This window comes from Epinephelus lanceolatus, chromosome 11 (genome assembly GCF_041903045.1).
Source record: "Epinephelus lanceolatus isolate andai-2023 chromosome 11, ASM4190304v1, whole genome shotgun sequence".
Lineage (NCBI taxonomy): Eukaryota > Metazoa > Chordata > Actinopteri > Perciformes > Serranidae > Epinephelus > Epinephelus lanceolatus.
In genome coordinates this window covers 15,855,402-15,879,552 of record NC_135744.1, presented here as the reverse complement: position 1 = coordinate 15,879,552, position 24,151 = coordinate 15,855,402, and the positions used below count along the sequence as shown (strand labels likewise).

Genomic DNA, 24,151 nt, shown 5'->3' with positions numbered 1-24,151 from the left:
GTGGCAACAGGTGGCAGTCAGTGATACAAAGGTGTCGAGCATCAACAGGATCTTATGTAAAGCAAAGCAGAATTCACAATACATTCATTTCCGTGACTACTTTCAAAATAAAGCATGTTTTGTTGTTGCATTTAGTTTAAATTTTACCTTTCACAACGAAATGATGCATCTACTGACAGTTTTAGGAAACATTCATAACAGTGGTTTTGTGTGTCCTCTAATCTACTATCTGTGTAGTATACCACATTGTAATAGGCCATATGAATCCGAAAATAAAAGACTGGTGTTGTATTTTTGAAGGCAAAATATTCAGCTTCCGGTACTTGTTAAACTAACTCTGGTTAGTTTGAGACAAGGTCCTCATCCGAGGCCACCTGCCCCACATCGGGTAACCGAGGAAGAAGGGCGCACTGCGGCTTCATCTCTGCCGTTTGTCGGGAGGCAGATCCGACCTGGAGGTATGATAACCTGACATGTTCCTATCAGAACAATACACAGTGACATCGGACAGACTGAACGTGTTTTGGCATCGATGTGTGTTTGGTGATGATCCGCTTCATGCTGTAGCTCCGACCGCTCTCAATAGGTCCCGTTCTTTCTTTTATGTCGAGTGTACCACCAGACCACGTATAAAAATCGGCCAATTTTACGCTTGCTCGCCAAAGCGAATCATTGATTAAACATAGATAACATTTTAAACGAATAAGTAGGATGTAGGCTTTAATTCGGCTCGCATACAACACATAAAAAAAGCCGCGAACCACATGTGCATATTGGGATAACATCTGGTGACACGCTTGACGATCAATGTTTGACTAATGCCGACGATACAATCAACATTAAAGTGTCTGATTATTGAATAGGCTTTGGCATCTTTTCCTCTGTTAAAGAGCTCCTTCGTTGCAAGTTGTGATACAAGAGACAGCTTTGTTTTTCGCAGCCTGCAAACAGTCCTATTAATTATTCAATGTTTTATTGCCTAGGCTATTAGGCCACAGAATATTATTTATGTAATCAACAGGCTGTTATTGTTTGGTTTGTTATAAAACATGAGTTTGTCTCAGCCATGGCAGTTAAAGGTACAGAACAGAAGCTATAAAGGTTTTACAAGCTGATTTATTCTTTGAATTGTTTAACATATGCATATGATACCATTTATATGTACAATTATTATTAAGTGAATTGTAATAAAATGTATAGTTTTAATGTCACTAAAGGAGGATTACAACTAGCTGAGCTGCCCTTTATCTCCAGCAAAGATAATGACCTGAAACACACCTGAGTTTCACAAGAGCTGCCCAGTGAGAAGAGAACTGACAAAATGAACTGATGAGGTCAGGTCAGGGGCAGATCTGGGACTTATCTGGGGAACTGCAACTCAGCAGCTAGGAAGATATTTCTGGTGATTTCCTGCCTAAATGAACAAAACAAACTGTAACAATAGTTCCCAGTAACTGAGTTTCTGCCCAGTGAAGCCACATTTCATCATCATTTCCTGAGACATAACCAAGGCTGATTTGTGTCAGGAATCTATAGAGGATTTTATACTTGAGATTTTGTGAATATATAGTTGTCGTGTTTCAAGTGTGCACAGACGCAGGATATATAAAGGTGTCATAGTTCAAGCAAATTTAATTTATAACTTTTGTTTTGTACCAGACCGGTTACACAAAACCCCTTACGTATGACACTTAAGGCTTAATTTCTCCTTAGTTGAGGTACTTACACAGTTGCACAGATTTCCTTAAAAGGCTTCCTTAGTTAGGAAAAACTAATTTACTTCGTTGACAGTGGTAAAGGTTTGCATGGAGACTGTTTGTTTGCTTGGACTCTCACTTGTGATGCCTGTTACCGTCTCACAAAGTTGTCTTTATAGTTAGATAGTGAAAAAAAATGGCAGAAGAAAAGAAGACAAGGAAACCATAATGGCCAGAAGAGGAAAAGATTATACCTCTGGAGGAATACAATCATAGAAAGCACAAACTGCATAGTAAATTTGATCCCCAAATACCAGAAAACAGAAAACAATTGTCGGAAGAAGCAACAAAAATAAAGTCAGTCAAATCTAAAGTGTAAAATCAAAAGCGTATCCATCGGTTTCTCCTGGTCGTAGAACACTCTTCTCAGGTGTGTTAGTTTTGTCTATTTATCACCATAAACTCAGTCATGTTGCAGTTAAGAAAGTCAGTGGTACCTTTAAGGTTTTTTTTGTTTGTTTGTTTGTTTTTTTACCTTGCTTTGGTTGCTAAAATCTTTTGTACAGCAGTCTAGGGAGTCCTTAAGTATGAGACCAAGACAAGGAGAAAACCATAAATACTTAAGTAAACATTTTAAGGAAACCTTAAGGAGGAGACTTGAGGGTGTTTTGTGCAACTGGTTTTATGTTGAGGAAACCTTATCGAGGACTTAAAGGAAAATGTCAACATAAGAAAGCTTAGCATTGTCGTCTCACAGTAAGAGGGTTCTTTGTTCGAATCCAGGATGTTGGAACCCTTCTGTGTGGAGTTTGCATGTTCTCCTAATGTCAGCGTGGGTTTTCTCTGGGTACTCCAGCTTCCTCCCACAGTCCAATGACATGCAGGTTAACTGGTGACTCCAAATTGACCGTAGGTGTGAATGTGAGTGTGAATGGTTGTCTGTCTTTATGTGTCAGCCCTGTGATAGTCTGGTGACCTGTCCAGGGTGTCCCCTGCCTCTCGCTCAATGTCAGCTGGGATAGGCTCCAGTGCAAGGCAAGCTCTTCAAACAGAGTGCCCCTGGTGGGATCAATAAAGTTGTCTTGTTTATCTGAATACAGTATTTCATCTGAAATGCAGTGGAGTAAAAGTAGAAAGTGTAAAACAGACTCCAGTAAAGAGATTTTCATGTCTGTGTTTTGTTTTTGTTTCAGGTGTGTGTGTGTGAGCAAGATGGAGGGTGTGTCAGAGTGTGTGTGAGCCATGGCCTCCACGTTACCCCAGCTGCAGTTCGGCCGACTGCGTGGGGTCCGGGCTAAACTGCTGCGGCGCTACGAGCACCGACCTTTAGTGTCATGTCTGGCTGGTCTGTACAGCTGTCGGTGGGGACGCTACGAGAGGAGCTGCACTCAGCCGGGAGACTGCTGCTGCAACAAGGTCAGACAACTGCAGATGTGCACCGGGCCACGTCAGGTCCATAATTAATGCAATAAGTTTTATTTTTTCTTGTTCACAGCATCTTTTACATGAGGTGTACCATCAATGTCAAGTCACCAGGTGTAAACAGTTTTCAAACAAGGCAGGAAAACAATTAAATTCACTTTAAAAGTTCATTTGTTTTACAGTTGTAGCTCTGATAAACAGTACAGTGAGACCAGAGCTTTTTTACAATCACAGCTTTCCTGTTTGAATTCCTTGCTCTTCAGAGAGGTCAAAGACCATTTGTTCATCTCCATGAAAACAAGGCAATAAATGGGGAAAAGAAAAGGACACGTGCCGTACATATTAAAGGGCATTTTACGAACAAAACAACAACTTGTGTTTCATGTTTCCGACAGCTGGAAGGTGTCAGCTTTGCTCTGCTGGTGACGTCTTTCTGCTTAACACTGGTGTTTCTCTACTTCTGGGGACAAGCAAAGAACGACTACAATGACTTTGACTGGTGGGTGGAGTAATGCTGCTGTACTTATTGTAGTGTGGTGCATAGGTGAACATATATTATGTGCGGGTTACATGTGTAACCAGAGTGTATGAAAACATTGGTGTAGGTTCCCAGGATAAACTGGAGCTCCTGGTCCTCTGCTAACCCTCCGTTGATCCCACTCTCTGCTCTGTGTACAGTTTTTCTGCTTCATATTAACTAATACCACCTGACTACAGATTTGCTGTTTGGTAATGTGATTGAACGGAATTTAAGAATATGCAACATACATGTAGAAACATGAAATGAAGACAATCAAGGTCTTAAAGGGAAGAAGGACAGAAGAACAGGCTGTGATGTAATCACTCACAGCAATATGCACTGTCAATTTATGTCCACTGAGAGTTATTATTTTGCCACTGACAGGCTCAGATTATTATTGTATGTGTGTCTGACAGCATTATTGAAAAGATCTCAGCAGAGATAGATCTTATTGTTAAAGAGGAAGATCCTTTTTGTTAAACCAGAAACAACCTTGAATTCACCATTGCCACATGCACCAGACTTTATTCAAATAAACAGTAATTTTATCATCATGAAACACACTTTGTTCAAAGTTGATAAAACCAAAATAAAGCTCATGAAAACATCTCTATTTGTTTTTCCACTGTTCCAACAATCATCTTTTATGCTTTGATTGAAATAAACCCTTAAATCTCCCAGTTAGATGTGAAAAAAGCTACCTCTATACACCCTAAAATTACTGATTATTTGAATGGAGTCTGGTGGGTTTGACAGTGGCAAACTCAGGGCTGTTTCTGGTTAAACAAAATGGATGTTACTTTTTAACAAAAAAGTTTATCTCGCTTGCATAATGTTGTCAGACTTAGTGTAACAATCTGAGCCTGTCAGTGGCAAAAACAAGCACATTTAGTGGATGGAAATTAATGATGCAAACAATCCTTGATTTGTGACTGCCAGCTGCAGCCCTCTTGCTCAATGCTGCATCACTTTCAAAAATTGTCTCCATTAGTCACTGAGACACAAAAACATGGGAAACAGCAACAACAACAATATTCAATTTACCCTTTTAAACTACATTTTAAAACAGGGACCATCCTCGAGCACCTTTTCAATTAAATTGAGCAAAGCGCATTAAATCAGAAGCTCTTCGCTGTAGCTCTCCTGTTTGCCCTGATGGTAATCCAACCTTGATTATAGCCATAAAGGAAGTCTGCAGCTTCCTTAAACAGATATCTGATTTTAGGAGTCTTTGTTTGATGACATCCATGTCAGGTAAGCCTTGGAGTCATGACAGGAGCAGGTGTAACAACAGAGTTCAACTAAAACTCATTGACAACTTGCTGTAATGGTGTATTTAGGGCTGTGGACATGGATAAAAATATTGATCAGCTCGCCATGTTTGCACAAGTTCTATATAATGTGTGATACACAGACAGCCCAAACACTAAGATATTGGAAAATTGTCTTAATGGTCAAATTGGAGAGTGTTCCAACAATTTTGATATTGCACATTTCTAAGTAGAATGACTCACCACAAACAATAAAAAAAACTGATGTAGTTACATTTAAGATATATTTGATTTTAGTCTCTTTATGTCTCTATGGTGGCCAGGGCTGCACAATATGAAAAACATATGCTATAATGAAATGATGTGGTTGAATATTGTGGTAACCATATTGCTTGCGTTAACATTAAATACATGTTAAAGTGTACTCAGTTTTTGCTATAAATATCTTTCACTGAATTAATTGAACACTGAACTGAACATAAAAGACATCAATAAATCGCAAGTTGGCATCATGATGACGATATTGTGTCGCGTTGTCGCCTACCACACAAAACTACATCAGCTGAGTTTATTTTGTTTGATTTAAAAAGTATTTACATAATTTTGGGGGGGCATGTTATGCCTTTATTTAATAGTGATAGTGGAGAAATGATAGGGAAGAAGGATGAAAGACAGAAGTCCCTCAGTTGTGTTTTATGGTCGGTGCCCTAACCCCTTAGCTCTTAAGTCAGCTTAACCCAAAGTTAGGAAGTGAGATTTAATTGGTAACGTAGCATTTGATGACACAGGATTGTCGCCATGGTTACCTACAAAATACCTTGTGCACATACAGTGGCAGTGATGCTAAAATGTTAGCATGAAGCCATCTGTCTCTCAAACACCAGTGTATATTAATTGTGTTATTATCGAGGTGGCATAATGAATAATTTTGTTAAATGTTGACAAATGAGGCAATCTCCAAGGAAGACTATGGTGTATTATTAAAGAAGTTAGCATCTCAAAACCTTCCCTGTCTTTCAGGCTATATATCTTTGTTTATTGTTGCATCCTGGTTTAAATCACCAACAGTCTCTCTGTTTTGACTCTTGACTGTCCTGTGCAGGTTTAACTTTGGGAACTTGGGCTTCTGGTTTCCTTGGTCTGTGGTGCTGCTGGTCATTGCCGCAGGCTTCTTCACCTACATCACTGTACTAATGGTGAGACAGAAACACAACACTGAGGGTCTGACTTGTCTAAATTAGTGTCGTCCACTTTATTGGATTTAATATTCTCTACGTTCTTCTATTGTTTATAGCACCATTTCTATGGAGTGTATATCCTCGTATTTAAAGACTGTTTTGTGCAGCTGGTCATTTTTGTGTTCTTGGGTGATGTTTTTGTCCAACTCATGGCTATGTTTGTTTGTTTTTTATAATAAGGAAATAGTTAAGTAGTACAGTCCCTGACAAAAGTCTTGTCGCTTATCCAAGTTGTAGGAACAACAAATAATAACTTGACTTGTAGTTGATCAATTGGAATCAGAAATGGCTTATATGAAAAGCAAAGGCCTCTAGATTATGCTTATTATACCAAAATAAAGTTGTGCATCATTCATTGAATTTTATCATTTAATTAGGACAGAAAGGTCAGATCTTGCTTGGACAAAAGTCTTGTCGCATACAAAAATAATGTACTGTAGAAATGATACTTTATTTTGAATACACAAACATGCTCCAATAACATCAGAACATAAAGTCATGGTGCCTTGGGAAAAAGAATTAATATCGTGTATGACTCCCAAGAGCTTGGAGGACTGCATCCATACGTCTCGGCAATGACTCAAATAACTTATTGATGAAGTCATCTGGAATGGCAAAGAAAGCAGTCTTGCAGGACTCCCAGAGTTCATCAAGATTCTTTGGTTTCATCTTCCAAGCCTCCTCCTTCATCTTACCCCAGACATGCTCAATAATGTTCATGTCTGGTGACTGGGCTGGCCAATCCTGGAGCACCTTGACCTTCTTCACTTTCAGGAACTTTGATGTGGAGGCTGAAGTATGAGAAGGAGCACCATCCTGCTGAAGAATTCGCCCTCTCTTGTGGTTTGGAATGTAATGGGCAGCGAGAACCTCTTGATACTTCAGACTGTTGATGTTGCCATCCACTCTGCAGATCTCTCGCACACCCCCATACTGGATGTAACCCCAAACCATGATTTTTCCTCCACCAAACTTGACTGTTTTCTGGGTGAATCTTGGGTCCATGCGGGTTCCAACAGGTCTTCTGCAGTATTTGCGGCGATTGGGATGCAGTTCAATGGATGATTCATCAGAAAAATCAACCTTCTGCCACTTTTCCACTGTCCATCCTTTCTGCAAGCTGTGGGCCTTGGCAAATGCAACACGATTCTTTTGTTGTCTTCTGTTTAATGCTGGTTTGTGAGCAGTAATTCGGCCATGGAGACCATTGCGTGAGAGAATTCGACAAACTGTTCTGGTAGATTCAGGGGTTTCTGGTGACCAGTTCTGATGTTGCTCTGCTGCAGTTGAAAAAGGGCTGGCCCTGGACTACCGAAGCAACAAATAGGCCTCTCTAACAGTCTTACGGGGTCTGCCTGACCTGGGCTTGTCATGAACGTCACCAGTTTCTTCAAATCTTTTTTTTATCCTCTCAACTTGACGTTTGGATACACTGAAGATGTCTGCCACCTCAGCAGCAGACTTGGTCTTCAGGCTCTTGATGATCAGCACTTTGGTCTGTGGTTGAATCTTTGGCATGTTGTCAGCGGTCAGGTTGCACTTCACATCAAGGTCTGGTGTGCTGGGGTTCTTTTTATACACACCTGGGAATGTGTTAATTACAGTATTTGTCACAGGTGGAGCTCTAATCTGTGATTGGTTGAATCGTTTAAAGACACGACAAGACTTTTGTCCAAGCAAGATCTGACCTTTCTGTCCTAATTAAATGATAAAACTCAATGAATGATACACAACTTTATTTTGGTATAATAAGCATAATCTAAAGGCCTTTGCCTTTCATATAAGCTATTTCTGATCCCAATTGATCAACTACAAGTCAGGTTATTATTTGTTGTTCCTACAACTAGGATAAGCAACAAGACTTTTGTCAGGGACTGTATATATGGAGTAGGGTTGTGCCATATCAATTTGTTCATGATAATATCAGTATAATTTGTAATATGATATGAAAAATTCATATCGTGATACTCACAATATTTCCACTTGATGACATATTGATGGCAACAACAAGCATGGCTGAAAGTGAAATTATTACCGTGTCTGTGGTGGTTCCAAAAAGAGGAGCAGCTTCAGTAGTGTAATAGGCTATTAGCTAATGTTGGCATCAGTAGCTCGGACTGATCAAACCTGGCTCTGTCAAAAAGTTAACTACAATCTAACAGTATTGTGTGAATGTTTAAACATTCCATTGTCTTGTATCTAGTGTCTCTGTACAGGTGTGCTGCACTGTAAAGGTCTGACTGTGCAAATGTTGCTGATGTTTTACTACGACTCTACATTTTATCACACATCAGATTTAATTAATGTGTGTGTGTGTGTGTGTGTGTGTGTGTGTGTGTGTGTGTGTGTGTGTGTGTGTGTTTATTCCTCTGTGCAGCTGCTGGCTGTTTGTTTGCTGTCAGAGGGCCAGAAGCTTTATTTACACTGGAGTCACAAGGTAACCGCTCCCTGTCTCTCCTACACTTACAGTTTTTATGTTAACTGGAGGTTCAATGTATGTAGAGCTTAAAGTAACGTGTTTTAAAAGATTACAGTAGCTTTTGATGGATCGTCCTTACGTGTTCATCACGAACACCAAACCATAATTATGTAATCACTGTGCCAACATTAAGTGATTCATAGGGCTTCACAAACAGGCAAACAGTGTTAAGTTTGACAGGTATTTTAGATTTGGTCTTAGACTTAAGGCCTTTGCACACTGAGTCCATTTTTTTTTCTGATGCGTATTCCTCGTTCCTCTGTCTTGTCATAGCTGTTTCCCACCGCCACATTTTCTTCACTGATTATTAGTCAAACGTCTGATGGATGTGATGATCTGAAATTTTTAATGAGGGACTCAAGTTTTGGACTCAGTGTGCAAATGTGATTGACATAACGTGAAGACGTATTTATTTTCAGACGTGCGACAATTTGAAAATGCTTATTAGCTTTAGTCACATTTTAGTAATTTTTATCCTTCATAGTTTTAATCTATTTTTAGTCGACAAAAGTTCAAAACATTTTAGTCAAGTTTTAGTCAGTATGTTTTTGTTTTTTTATCTCTAAACTACTTCAGTGAGGCTCTATCATGTATCAGATTAGAATCGAGGTGACATGAAACAGATTTCGCCTTAGTTTTTATTATCAAGATCTATTTTTAGCTTGTCATAGTCTTGTTTTCATCATGGAAAATAGGTCATTGACAAAAAATTTTCATCATCTTTTTCGTCAAAGTTAATACTAGTGGTAAACTTACCTCATCTCACCAGTGCCCAGATCTCCCTGCTTATCTCCTAGTGAAAATCTGCCGGATAAAGTAAAACATGTCATACAGCAGATTTCTTCTGGCTCTAGGGCTGTTGGCCAAACTACTTTGTTGTACACAAAGAATATAGAAGCGGATCAAGAGAGAGCCGCCCCTCTCTCTCTCAAACTCAGACCAAACTCAAATTAAACCGTAAAACTGTGCAGTTCTGATCAAATACAAACTGAGATTCTGTTACTGTATTGTCTTTTTTCTCACCTAAAATGTCTTCAGAAACATATTTTACTGCACTGTTTGGCTATAGTCGTAGAATTTGTGAACAGGAAGTGGGCACCATACTGTTTCCTTTATTGTAAAACTGAAGACTGAAAAAACTTTAGATCAAAGGGTAAAACTAAGCAGTGCTGGGGTGCCTGGTGGCTTAGTGGGTAGAGCAGGTGTCCCACATACCAAGGCAATGTCCCTGCCGCAGCGGCCACGGGCTCAATTCCTGTGATGATCACGGAAACAAGTTTACAGTTGGTAAACAATGGAGGAGAAACTGGTGGTAGCGGTTGCTGGATACCCAGAGCTGTACAGCCCAACAACAGACAGCAAGTTGTCAAACTGCCCCCAAGTCATCCTAAAATATGCCTGGAAACAGCAGACATTGAGGGGAAACTCCTGGACCAACTGGTGGTACTCCCCAGGCTCAGGAGGGGCACAGGAGTCTGAGTTCTTACAAAACATTTCCTGGGTCTACACAGCCCCTCATTTTCCTAAAGACAACTGTAGGTTCACATGTTTTATCAGATGGATGTAAAGAGTATTGACTTTTGTGTTAGTAATAAGTAATAAATTCGCTACATTTGTGTTTTTTCAGCACTGTGTCTCTTGGATACCTGCTGTCTGTCTGACCTGAGAGTTGTGGGGGCCTATAAACGTCACCAACACAGAAAATGAGAATGTACAGGCCAAGGGCAGAGTCTTTGCAGAAAAATACACCACTTCTCACTGAGAGTGGATTATGAATGATGGAGAGGGATTATTCTTTTTTTTTTTAATATGTTTTTTTGGGCATTTTTGCCTTTAATGGACAGGATAGGTAAGCATGAAGGGGAGAGAGGGAGATGGGGGATGACATGCAGCAAAGGGCCACAGGCTGGATTCAAACCCGGGCCGCTGCGGCAACAGCCTTGTACATGGGGCACCTGCTCTACCCATTAAGCCACTGATGCCCAAGAAGAGGGATTATTCTGTACGAGTCTGTTGATTGGTACTTAGGAAAATCCTGCACAGTTTATCTTTAAATAAAGGGTCTGAATATTTTCTCCACCGCTGCTGTTTAACTAACTGCCAAAAAGAGATAGACCTGTAAAATGTATTTATATTACTCTACAACAGATTCATAGAACTTGATACTAATTAACTCCAGAATCATGACTGTCTCCTGTATGTTGTCAGATTGGGATCTTGGTGAGTTTGACGTTCTCAGTCGTAGCCACCGCCGTCTTATCTGACCTGTGGAGTAAAGAATGGAAGACGCTACTACTTTCCTTCCAGGTGAGACTCCTCTTCTTCCTCCACAACAGCCTTCACTTATTCCCAGTGTTGGTTCCACTCCTGATGTCAGGGTTTGTTTTGTGTCCTCATCACAGGTCACCGCACCTTTTTTACATGTGGGTGGAGTCCTACTGGTGACGGTGCTGGCTTGGCCGATAGCTTTGTATTTCTTTCGCATGAACAGCAGAGGTATGGTGCACAGTTTAGGTCATTTGATTTGCAAAATAGTTTTGTAGTTTTATCAGTGAACACTGTCTAGAATGCAATACAAGGTCTGATATAAAAGAAGTTTATTTGCTTTCTTGCTCAAAGTTAGATCACAACCACTCATGCTAAATATGAAGCTACAGCCAGCAGATGGTTAGCTTTGCTTAGCATAAAGAATGGAAACAAGAGGAAGCAGCCAGATGTCCCAAAATGTTCAACTATCCCCTTAAGAATTAAAAAAGTAATGTAGTTGTTTCACTTCTTTTTTTAGTTGTTATGAGAATAATCCTGAAGAAAACAGCAATACACTGAAATAAAACAGATCATCCCATCATATCAAGAAAATGTCCCCTGACTTTAAAAAGATTGGAACCAAGAGTGAATGCTGTTTGTGTTTCAGTAAGGCGGGGCCTGATCATGGGGGTGTACCTGTCCATCCTGTCGGCCCTCTACCTGGTGCCCCTCGGCTTGTATTCTCCTTGTATTAAAGAGGACGGGTCCCTGGGCCCCGCGCCGGCCCTCATCGGCCACAGAGGAGCACCCATGGTGAGCAGAAACAGTTACTGTACAAAATAAAATAACAAGCATGGCCATTCTGCTGTAATTGTTTTATCTAGCTATTTTTCTCGTGATGTTTTAAGCCAGATTGTTTTACTGAAGGACTTTTGCTGTGCTGCTCCACTGATCCAGTCTGATCTATGACTCCAGTCCTCCTCATGTATTCCCCTCCTTCTCCTTCTCTCCTCCTCCCTTCAAAGGCATTGTTTTAGGTAAAGCTAAGGTATAGAAATGTGACTCCACATCAAGGACCTACTATGATACTGAAAACAAGTCTCTCTTACATTCACAATGCCTAATGTTTGCATTTAAAAACACACTAACATCTGGCTTTTTAATGTAATGTGAAAGATTACAACCAACATTCACACCCGGGTCAAATGACTCTGCAGCAGCACAGTATTAATCAGCCCCGGCTTCAATCAGCAGAAACTGCTCCTTTTGGAAATTTTAATTGCATCACCACATGTTACGTTTCCTGCACCAGCCCTTCATCAGACATGAACAAGATAAGGAGACACACCTCTATATATATACAACCAATGGTGGTCGCCCAACAGATCATGTGATAACACATGTAGCTGTACAGAAACACACTGCAAAACCACAATAAAGTCACACCACAGGAATACATTACATTTACAAAAAATACATTTACAAAAAGGCCAGCAGTGCGACAGAAACATCAGGTGAAAATGTCATAATGACATGCAAATAAATTCAAGGTGAAATTGTTGAAGATATTTTTAGAATTAATTTAATTTTTCAAAAATTGTTTGAATTTTTTTTTTAAATAGAGGCACCTTTGATACTTCAAAAAGTAGTGATACTCAATGAGAAATACCACAGCAATGTAACAAACAAAAATAGAGCAGCATGTAAACGTATAACATACTTCCATAAATAGGAATAAAACATTTGTTTAACCAAAGATAATCCTTCCATTTTCATTTTTTAAGGGTCATTCTGACTGAAAATATAAATACCTGTAATACCGTGATACTGTGAAACCATGATATTTTCTGAGGCGGTTATTGTACTGTGAAAATCTCAAAACGTTGCAACCCTTGCTGTGACTAACAATTATATTATCTTTTTTAATAAGTAAATTCATTTTCTACTTTCATCGTCAATTATTCTTCCAGTTATTTTCTTGATTGTGTGGTTAGAAAAAAAAAAAGGTAAAAAAAAAAATTGTGGCAAAAAGGCCTTAACATCTTCACGTCATCTCTCCCAAAGTGATGTCTTCAGTTTGCTTGTGTAGGTAGAGATTTTTAATTTACTGTCACATATGACAAAGAAAAGCAGCAAATTCTCACATACTCACACCAGAGAATATTCTGCATTTTTGTTTGGAAAAACAACTGGAACAATAAGTCTATTGTCAGAATAGTTGCCAACTCATTTTCTGTCAATCAACAAATAATCGACAAATTAATGTTTCTCAAATTATTTTTTTTTCCACACCAGCAAAGTGAGTGAATTATTTGGCTCAAATATTACATCCAACAGAAAATTTTTAGTCTTGGATACAAGACAAAATCCTGCAAAGCAGTGTCATACTAAATATTTTTAGGATACTGTGTGGGCCTGGTGCAAGCTGCTAAACTTCCTGCATGTGAAAACACTGATGTGTATTGATTCTCTCCATTTGCAGCTTGCTCCAGAAAACACACTGATGTCTTTCCAGAAGGCCGTGGAAGCAGGAAGTCATGGTCTGGAAACGGATGTCACGATCAGGTCAGTCAGCTATATAGATAATTAGTTAATGTGTTCATCGCTTTGACATTGCAGCTGGTAAATGTTCTGCTCATTTTAATTACTTTATATACTGCTGGGTGGTTTAATCCATATTAATACATCATGATTGATTTATTAGTTGATAGTTGATAGTACGACTCTTAGTCACACTGATCAACACTGTTTACATGTCGTGGTTGTAGCGTTGATGGGGTGCCCTTCCTGATGCATGACCACACACTGCGACGGACCACCAACATCCACCAGGTTTTCCCCAACCGGACTGACACTCCGGCTGCCATGTTTACCTGGGCTGAGCTGGAGAGCCTGAACGCTGGGGCCTGGTTCCTCTCTGTGAGTCCAGTACAGTAGAAACATATTGAAGTACTTATTGTAAGTACTGTAAGTATTGTATTGTATTGTAACACTTATTGTGTTTTATTTTGTCACTTACGTCAATGCTGAGGGAGGAGTTATTTTATGAGACTTATCTATATTAATGGTTGTAAATTAGTTTGGAACAGTTGTTAACAATTTTCGTTTTAAAGAAACGGAAGAAGGGGAAAGAGTGCACACTTCCTCCTTTTCAAGCATGTCTGTTGATGTTTTTTATTTTTTGTTTTGCTCGAAATAAAGTCATTTATTAATTGATTCATTGTTAGAAACTGCAGAATAATAGCTTATGATATTTTATTGTGTCCTGTTTTGTTGACCAAAAGCTGAATTCATTATTGTAGAAAATAATTATACAATACATCAATAATGGAGATGATCAGAATCAGTTTTATTGCCAAATATGATAAATTTTCCTTGGTGTTCAGTGCATGTCATAAAACATGGAAACAGGAAAAAAAATGAAAGTACTGCAACAGTCAGGAAAAATAAATGAAATGGAAAAATTGACAATATATACATTTTTTAGAATAATTAGTTGCAGCACAAACTCATTTTACGTGAAAGTGGCTTTGGGTAAAAGTTCACTTTAAATGAAACAGGAAAAAAGAAATATAGTATAGTATGTCGAAAAAGGTAAAAAAAAAAAAAACCTGTTGAAACTTGTAAAATAAGTCATAGTATTCCTTGTTGAAAAAGTCTTACTGTAGTATGTCGGAAAAAAGTAAAGAAAACTCATAGTATACTATGGCGAAATAAACTGTAAAAAACTATTATAGTATGTCAGAAAAATGTCAAAAGTATAGTACAGTATGTCGTCCAAAATACTATAAAAAAGTCATAGTATAGTATGACGTCCATACTATGATAAAAACGTCATAGTATAGTATTACGTCCAAAATATGATGAAAAAGTTATGATATAGTATGTCGTCCAAAATATGATTTAAAAAAAAGTCATAGTATAGTATGTCGTCCAAAATACTATAAAAAAGTCATACTATAGTATGACGTCCAAAATATGATTTAAAAAAAAGTCATGGTATAGTATGTCATCCAAAATATCATTAAAAAAAGTCATGGTATGTTGAACAAATTTATAGGTTTGTTAAACAACATATATTGTTCTGTATGTTTGTGAGTGAGAAGAAACATACAGTCCGGTGTTCAGTAAAGTGTATAAGTAAACTATACAAAACAAAGAACAGTATAATTAGCAAGCAGCACAAAAAGAAGCAAAATATAATACACACAGACTGAGTGGCTGATTTCACTTTGACTGATGGGATAGTAAAGATACTGTGCAGTTTAGCATAGAGAATTTACATCTCCCTCATTGTTTTTGTAAGATATGTTCTATTCCTCTTTATTACCTTTCTGCGTTAGTTACATTTTATCCTTTTTATATATTCCGACTGTAATGCAGCACAACACCAAGGCACATGTTGTTTCTGACTCTGAACAGCAGATTTGAGACAGTTAATCAAAGTAGAAAGTATTGATTATCAGACAAGTTGCAGTTAATTCCTCACCACTACAGCTGTACCACAACATCAGCTGGCACATTCAGAACGCACTGGCCTGCATGTTATGTCACAGTGTTAATTAGGTATTGATGGTTTCCTCCTCTAGCACAATCCGTTTGGTACAGCTGGTTCTCTGGGAGCAGAGGACCGAGCGCAGGCGGGGAAGCAGTCTGTGTGCACCCTGCAGGCCTTCCTCCAGCTGGCAGCTCAGAGAGACAAACTGGTGATCTTCGACCTCTACCGCCCACCCAGAGGTCACCCGTACAGGGATACCTGGATCCAACGCACACTGGAGGTCATCCAGAACGAGTCCTCCATTCAGTCCTCGCAGGTGAGTAGGTCCTCCTTTAGTCCATCTTATGATGTTTCAACAAATTGACATTAAAGGGACAGTTCACCCCAAAATCAAAAACATATTTGTCCTCTTACCTGTAGTGCTGTTTATCAGTCGTGTTGGAGATGTCTGCCTTCTCTCTGAAACAATGGTCAGAGTGCCAAAAAATAAATTTGAAAAACTCAACAGCAATGTCTCTTTACAGAAATCAGAAACCCCTGATGTCCAGTGTGGCAGCCTTTTTGTTGTTAATTGTGTGTGTGTGTGTGTGTTTGTGTTGGACACCCATTCACCAGGTGCTGTGGCTGCCATCAGACCTGCGGGCTCTGGTCCAGGAAATCGATCCCGAGCTCCAGCAGACATCAAGCAGTCGGCTCCCTCTAGAGGAGCTCCAGAGCAACCACATCGTCAAACTCAACCTGCACTACAGCTCCATGTCCTCTGAGCTCACCAGGTTACACAGTGTGTGTGTGTGTGTGTGCGCGCGCATCAAAGATGACCCTGGTATTTCTCTTGTAACACATGATGATGTTTCTCCTCTCTTGTGTGCAGTGAGTTTGCTGCAGTGAACATCAGCACCAACCTGTATGTGATCAGCCAGCCGTGGCTCTACTCTCTTGCCTGGTGCACTGGAGTCCAGTCAGTCACCACCAACGCTCCCCAGCTCCTCAACACCATGAGCTCGCCTCTTTTCCTCATGGTAACACTTCAAATACATTGTGTTGATAATACTTGCATAACTTTTACTTGTAGTGGAGTATTTTTATACTGTGGTGTTGTTACTTACTTCCAGCACTGCTCCTGAGTCTTGGTGCATTAAACCTTTATGTAAATACATTTACTGAAGAGCAGTATGTTTACTTTTATCTCTGTCTCTCAGAGTCCAGACCAGTACAACCTGATGTGGATTCTCACAGATCTTGTGTCCCTTGTCCTGATCATCATCATCTTCATCTTTCACTGGTGAGTCACACACATGAAGTTAGAAAACAAGGATGTTAGCGGGACATCCTTACCTGTCTGCGTTCTGAATAAGATGTAGGTGTAGCACTGACGGGGGTCGCATGATGTGTCTGCTGGCAGGTGGCGAGAGAGAGGACTGGCTTTCTGCTCGGGCAGCAAAATCACTCAGGACAATGGCACTTACAGCAAGTTTAAAACAGGTAAGATAATATAATGTGATGAAAGGAAGAACCAAAGAGGTTATTCCTTGAGATACTTTTTTTGTCTCTCTTTCTTATTTCATGGCTACACACCAGGTTTTTCCATCTACTGCACTGTTATGTACTGTACTCTCTCCCCCTTTCACGCTTGTCTGTCTTATCGATTAAAGGCTGAAATGCCCCCCAAAAATATCTTTAAAAATAATTAAAAAATAATAATTTTAAGACATACTATTTTTTGACATACCGTGCTTTAACTTTTTTTAATCACTGTTTGAAATACTATATGATGATTTTTGGCATATAATACAATGACCTTTTCATTTCTTACCATAGTATGACTACTTCATGGCATTTTTTGAAATACCGTACACTGACTTTTGTGAAATTTTTTTATGCCATACTATGACTCTTGATGAAACTTATATGACATATTATTCTATGATGTTTAATACATTATTTGGTATAGTATCTATAACACTTTTTCATTGTTGTAAAGAAAATATAATGGCATACTATACTATGACTTTTTAATATTTTGGACGACATACTATACTTTGACTTTTTTTAATCACATTTTGGACGTCATACTATACTATGACTTTTTAATCTCGTTTTGGACGACATACTATACTATGACTTTTTTAAAATCACATTTTGGACGTCATACTATACTATGACTTTTTTTAATCACATTTTGGACGTCATACTATACTATGACTTTTTTAAAATCACGTTTTGGACGTCATACTATACTATGACTTTTTAATCTCGTTTTGGACGTCATACTATACTATGACTTTTTAATCTCGTTTTGGATGTCATACTATACTATGACTTTTTTAAAATCACGTTTTGGACGTCATACTATACTATGACTTTTTTAAAATCACGTTTTGGACGTCATACTATACTATGACTTTTTAATCTCGTTTTGGACGACATACTATGCTATGACTTTTTTAAAATCACGTTTTGGACGTCATACTATACTATGACTTTTTAATCTCGTTTTGGACGTCATACTATACTATGACTTTTTAATCTCGTTTTGGACGTCATACTATACTATGACTTTTTTAAAATCACGTTTTGGACGTCATACTATACTATGACTTTTTTAAAATCATATTTTGGACGTCATACTATACTATGACTTTTTAGCACAATTTTTGACTTTTTTGACAGTTATGACATACTACACTATGACCTTTTTTTTTAATTCCTTAGGGTTTTGGACTATTTGACTGAGAACTTAAGACATAGGCAGAAGTCATCAATTAACCCATTAATCTAAAATATAATCAGCAGCAAATATCATGTTTATGTAAGGCAGTGAGTCATTATCTGCTGCTACAGCTAATTTCTTTTAGACTTCTATATATTCCTAATTATTTATCTCTAAAACCCTCCTATAAGCCATCTTTATCTGAACCTCCAAAACAGAGATGAGTGATATATGGTCAGTCTCCAGCACCAACTCCCAAGCAGAGAAGACGCCCAGCCTGGCGACCATGACTGAGCACTAACATCTACCTCGGAGAAGAGTCGACCCGCCGCCCCCCCCCCCCCCCCCCCTGCCAAACTGTAAGATCTCAGCACAAAACACTGTCAAGTGCACTTTGAGTTAATGAAATAAAGTAATAGAAACATTTCATCACCTTGTTAGGTGCTGTTTTATCACACAAAAATCCAAATGTTCCTCCAGGGTTTTCACACCGTATGAGACACGGATCAGTTAACTACTGTCACACAGAGAATTTATATTCTTTATTTCCCCTCAAAGTCAGAACTCTCAACACTGTTCTCCTCGGGATGAATGTTTACATGACTTTTCGATGGAGAGAGTAAGAGGGAAAGGAGGAGCAAGGACAAGAGGAGGATGGGGAGGGAGTGAAAGGTGCAAGGAGGTGGAGGAGGAGGAGTGAGAGAGAGTGAGTGAGATGGGGAAGGGAGTGAGGAGGTGAGTGTGAGGAAGAGGGGGAGTGAGACAGACACTGAGAAGAAAAAGATGCTGTAGGTTCTGACCCCTCTAAAATAAAAGCAGGAGCAGCAGCAGTGGTCGTTGTCTCCTCTGAACATCACTGAGGTCACAGCAGTGAGAAACAAACTTCTGTGCTCTTTGTAAAACATCATTTATTTATGTCTACATCAGGACACGTGGTCACATGGTCCAAAAACAGAGTTATGATTATGACTCAGTGCTTTAAAAATCAATGCTAATGGTTTGTACATTTAGAAAAAACACACCATCTACAGTCCGTGTACACATGTTCTAACTACTGTGGATCAACACATACAAAGATGGAGGTGGTGTTTGAACTTTGTGGCACACATATGGTCTGTTTCCTTGCACATGCACGACTAAACAATGCAAAACAAAATCATTGGGTTATATGTAAATAAATTTAAATCCAGATTTCTTTATGTCCAAGTCTGACTGTGTGAACTGTCAATTTATCTAATGAGAAGAGCACTAACAGATGTGAGAGAAACTTTGGTTTGGTCTATAGTGTAGGAGTCAAGAGCAACTCTCTATTTGATGCCAGTTTGTTAAACTTATAACTGAGCATAAATAAGGATGGAAAAAAGAAGCTACTTCACAATACAAACATTAACAAGTAGACTTCTGTTTTGGGTCCAGGTAACTGCTGATCTCTTTTTAATGACCTTTTTTAAAGCAGAAAGTGAGAAATTAGATTTTCAATCACAGGTTTTCTTGTCTTGACACTGATGCCAGCATTTGAGAAAACACTGGCACTAAATTCTCTGAAAATGTCTTAAAAAAAAAAAGCTGCATTAACAGTTTGCTACATCAAACAGCACAAAGATAAAGTGAGAAAACCCAATGGTAATTTATTGACATAACACCGTTCAAAAGTTTGGAATCAGCTGTTATACTGATGTTTTTCTTCTTTCCGTCAGTAACATCTGATAGATGAGCAAAGCAAGCTAGTTGCTAGCGTGCTTGGTTGAAAAGGAAAAATAACCTGCTGTCAGAGATGGCAGAGGTATGATTACATAATCCAGTTTGAGCTATAACAGGTAGGGTGTTCCACGTTTTATTTCCCAATTGCTCTTGGAAGGTAGAATAGAGTACTGTAAACAAACTGTTACCTTGCCTGAATTATGGGCGCGATTTCCAATGGTAACATGGGCTAGGAATAAGGTGGATAACATGTTTGTTTCGATCTCACATCCTCTTGACTTTGTCTGCTTTCCTCACTTCCGTTTCTCGTTTGTGCACTGAGCTGAATTTCAAACTCAACATGCTGTCTGGTTGAACTCTTAATACAGAATAACATCTACTTGTAAGTGATTTTTTTACAACCTAAAAGCATGACAGAACATTCGACAGCAGAGTTTCCTCTCAGACATATGACTGGACCCTATTGAGCTTTTTTGCAGCAGATTCCAAACCTCTGAACGGTGTTGTATGTCAGACATCAGATTAGATGACTAGCAGATTACAGTGATTATAATGCAGATAAGACAGTCATCCAAATTGCCATGTTGCGTTTGGTACGGTGGGAAAAGTTCACTTAAAGGCAATAGGTGAGTGTTTAAGACAGGGCCGATACATAATAACATAAATGAAAATGTTGGCATTACAGTGTCACAGTTAACCACCAAATGTCTGCCTCAATAACCACTTTGTGGGACAATTCACACAGTTTCATATGAAATAAGTGCCATTGTTAACATGTAGTCACACTGTTTGTGTGTGAGGGAGAATGCTGCACTGACTGAGTGACCATATATCGATGCGTTTCCAGCCATTCTGCTCACTTGTTGCTGCCCCGGGACGTTCGCTGTTTGGTCATGGTGGTCAGCATCTGGCTGATGTAAGAGGTCAGCAGGTCGTCCATTTTGTAGCCCTGAGGGGTTACAAATATATTTTATTCATTTATTAGGATGTACTGTATGGCTCTATTGCTCTTCTGACCGCTGTGGTGCATCTACGTCATATTAAACTCTGTTTCTCACCAGTGAGGTCTCACACAGCAGCTTGCTGCCTCGGACCAGGTTTCCGATGGTGATGTGGAAGTACGTGTTGCCGCTGCTCCAGTTGGAGATCTTAGTGAAGGGGTGAGTGGTGAGGATGTCCTGCAGGAAACATGACAAGTGAGATGAGCGCAGATTCAGTGCAGCACTCTGTAGACACACTCCTACATACAAAGAAGTTAAAAGAACTTCGAGAACATTCCTACGCAGCATCATCCAAGTGTTTTGTATCCATTCGTGGGCTCATGGAAATCTAAACAACTATTTTCACTAAACTGCCAAACAAAGCATTTTCTTCCAGTAAGGAATTTGTTGTACTTGCATGCACAAAACACTTGAATAATGCTGCACGGGAACAAACTAACATGGACCCACCTTCGACTTGGGATCAATGAGACTGACTCCGTGTTTGTTGATTGCTATCAGGAGGGTTTCTGGGTAATTTGGATCAGTTGTTTGCTGCAGAAAAGTGAAGAATAATTAAAAACAAAACAAAAGTGCTGAACAAAATAACTATATATTTAGTCAAGCACAATTTTGGGGTACTTCTATGTCCATTTTATGTCACTGTATACTTTTACTGCACTAAATTTATTTAACTGATTACTTTGCAGGTTCAGATCATTAAATATCATCAACTCATAAACTAATAAACAGTGGCAAGATTTCACTGGGCGCTTAGTCGCAGAAAAAAAAAAAAAAAAAAATTAGAAACTGCACCTTGTCAAGTCAAACCTATATGACTGGACCATGTGGGAATTTAATTTGAAAGGACAGACACAGGAAGTGTCCACACTCAGCAGTCAGACAGGAGTCAGGTTAATTTCCAGGGCTGGTACCTGCGGTTATTCCACAGGCTAGTTAATAACATGTCGGGCAGGAAATCCAAAGTGTTGGATCATTTTGAGAAGGTGAAGGATGAACCCAAGGTGATATGTAAACTCATCTTCATTGGTCGACTACAAACATGACGTATCATCTGAAACATGGAAGTAGCTACATGCCCATTAGCCCACAGCGTCATTAACAGGCGGCTCGCTCAGTGTGTGACGTGCACTTGTAGATAAAATATAGGCCTATATTAATGAAGGTTCATTAGTACGCTTTTGTATTTCTCTGTAATGTAGCACAGTGTTAACAATGTTACTGATACTATTCTTTCTCACACCTTCAACTCAAACCACCAAAATATACAATTTAATCATTACATTAATTTCGTAAACCTGCAGGCGATGGCCCTAAATGAAGACTATTGGTAGACTAGGAAAATTCTTAGTCGAGGGCAGCCCTAGTTTTTTCTACACCGCAGTACTGCTATATTTATTTAAGTAAAACTTCCAAGTACTTCTTCCACCACTGACATAAACCAAATGGAAACAACACAACAGCATGAAAGTATGAACTGCTTCCAAAACTTTATACTCAGCCTTTAAAAACTTGATCACTAACGACGTCTTTACCTTGACTTCAAAAAAGGCCGAACCAAACGTGGTCCACTTGTAGATGATTTTGAGGAAGGAGAGTTTGGCTTCTTCTCGAGTCTTTCCCGAGTGCTTGTTGAACAGTGACATGATAGACTGAAAGGGAGAAACACACATTCATTCTTTAAGAAATCACTTCATTTAAATGATATCATCAGAATGACTTACATTACATGTCTGTCTCTATTGATTACCAATTGGTTCATTGTTTTGAGCCAATTGGCCAATTAGAATACCAACATACACTCATGTATAGTCTTTTTTTATTGTTAAATTTATGGACCAACATAAATCTCTTATGTGTTATTACTTAAGTAATATGCGTAAAAAAGTGATTTGGATGACAGTAACCAATAACTGAAATACTGAATAAAGAGGACTTTGACTTCACAGAGACTTAAATAACCAAACTTTTGGTCATTAAAGTCTCTGTAATGCTAATACTTGTGAACTTTTACTAAAGTATGATTTTGAATGCAGGACTTTGACTTGTAATAGATAATTTGTACACTGTGGTACTGCTATTAAGACTTGAGTAAAAGATCTAAGTACTTCCTCTACTGCTGCTTTTGTGGTCTGATCATCATGTCAGAATCTAACTTGGATGTTTATTCATTTCAACTTCCTGAGTGCTTTCACTCTCGCATCTAGTCTTTTGTTGGACTATTCAGCTGTGACACCTGCTCTTACTTTCTATTACTGCTCTAATATATCAGCTCACCCTCTTCCAGTCGTCGGGGGACAGATGCCTGATCTGGTCCTGTGGGACGAGCTCCTTCAGGATCTTAGAAATATTGTGGAAGTGGGATTTATCTTCCTCAAACTTCACCCTGTAGATCAGCGCCGCCAGCTGGTGCACCTCCTCCTTCAAACACTTGTGGTAGCCTCGCAGATACTTGGGCAGCTCCTGGAGAGAGACGACAGACCGTTAAGATGATGCAGGTCTTTGTGCGTGCAGTTTGAAGTTGTCTGTTGGCAATAAACTTCATTCTTTAAAATAATACTGCAGACAGCAAGTTACTGGAGCTCTATAGCATAATCACATGCTGGTAAACAGGTATATCATTGTATTGTTATTTACACTGACAATTTCATTTACTTCAGGTGCAGTTTGATTTTTCTGGTATCGGTATCCCAAGGTAATGTAGCACAAGCACCATGAAAACAACGTGAAAAAAATATCCTAAAACAATTAATTTACTGATGTTTGTTAACTTGTTTACATAAAGGAAGATTTTATGACTCTTGTGTGAACATTTTCTAAGAGCTGTTGCTCACCTGGTAGTAGTGAAAGATGGAGTCAGCCATTGAGTCTTTTCCTGGCACGGTATTGGTCCACAGCTTCTTCATGAAGAACACCTGGTACGTCAGTGAAGGCACTACACCTGCACATCCCAAACACGCACAGAGGTGATAAAGTGAAACACTGACAGTACAATGAGAAGATACAAAATGTATGAGCTTTAAAGAAATCTGTATTTTTTTTTTACCGTCTTTCACATGTCTGGCTTTCTTGATCCAGTCAGTCAGGTGCCTCACAAAGTCAAAGAAGAAATCGCCGTCGGGCACACTGATGACCTGGAAACCCAAAAAAAGAAATCAAATATTGTAATGTATGTAAAGTTTATGTGCCACATTAGTTTCCAACAGCAGTGGAGGAAGTATTCAGATGCTTTACCCAAGTAAAAGTACTAATACCACACTGTAGCAATACTTTGAGGTAAATGAGCACTAAAAAACTCTTAATCACTGACAAAAAGAACTGTGTGATTATTTATTACGGCTGTGCGTTCAACTGAAGAAAACGTCCA

General features: G+C 39.0%; 2 protein-coding genes across 2 annotated transcripts in view; one reads left to right on the top strand and one right to left on the bottom strand.

The window, feature by feature from the left end:
* Positions 1–316: 316 nt before the first annotated feature.
* On the top strand, positions 317–24,099 carry gdpd4b (glycerophosphodiester phosphodiesterase domain containing 4b). Its single transcript, XM_078172306.1, has 16 exons — positions 317–458; positions 2,891–3,113; positions 3,515–3,618; positions 6,013–6,106; positions 8,526–8,585; positions 10,836–10,934; positions 11,030–11,123; positions 11,542–11,687; positions 13,357–13,439; positions 13,643–13,793; positions 15,464–15,688; positions 15,988–16,145; positions 16,244–16,391; positions 16,572–16,654; positions 16,775–16,854; positions 18,301–24,099. Exons 2-16 carry the CDS (start codon positions 2,940–2,942, stop codon positions 18,381–18,383), a joined length of 1,782 nt encoding a protein of 593 aa, XP_078028432.1. The 5' UTR covers positions 317–458; positions 2,891–2,939; the 3' UTR covers positions 18,384–24,099.
* The window catches only part of myo7ab (myosin VIIAb), a 64,561-nt gene continuing 59,383 nt past the window's right edge, over positions 18,974–24,151 (bottom strand). Inside the window, exons 45-51 of the mRNA XM_078172305.1 lie at positions 23,831–23,918; positions 23,619–23,725; positions 23,062–23,247; positions 22,320–22,436; positions 21,235–21,318; positions 20,842–20,961; positions 18,974–20,732 (exon numbers count right to left, since the gene is read on the bottom strand). Of these exons, the coding sequence (XP_078028431.1) occupies positions 20,640–20,732; positions 20,842–20,961; positions 21,235–21,318; positions 22,320–22,436; positions 23,062–23,247; positions 23,619–23,725; positions 23,831–23,918 (795 nt within the window). The 3' untranslated portion in view covers positions 18,974–20,639. The remainder of the gene's footprint in view (positions 20,733–20,841; positions 20,962–21,234; positions 21,319–22,319; positions 22,437–23,061; positions 23,248–23,618; positions 23,726–23,830; positions 23,919–24,151) is intronic.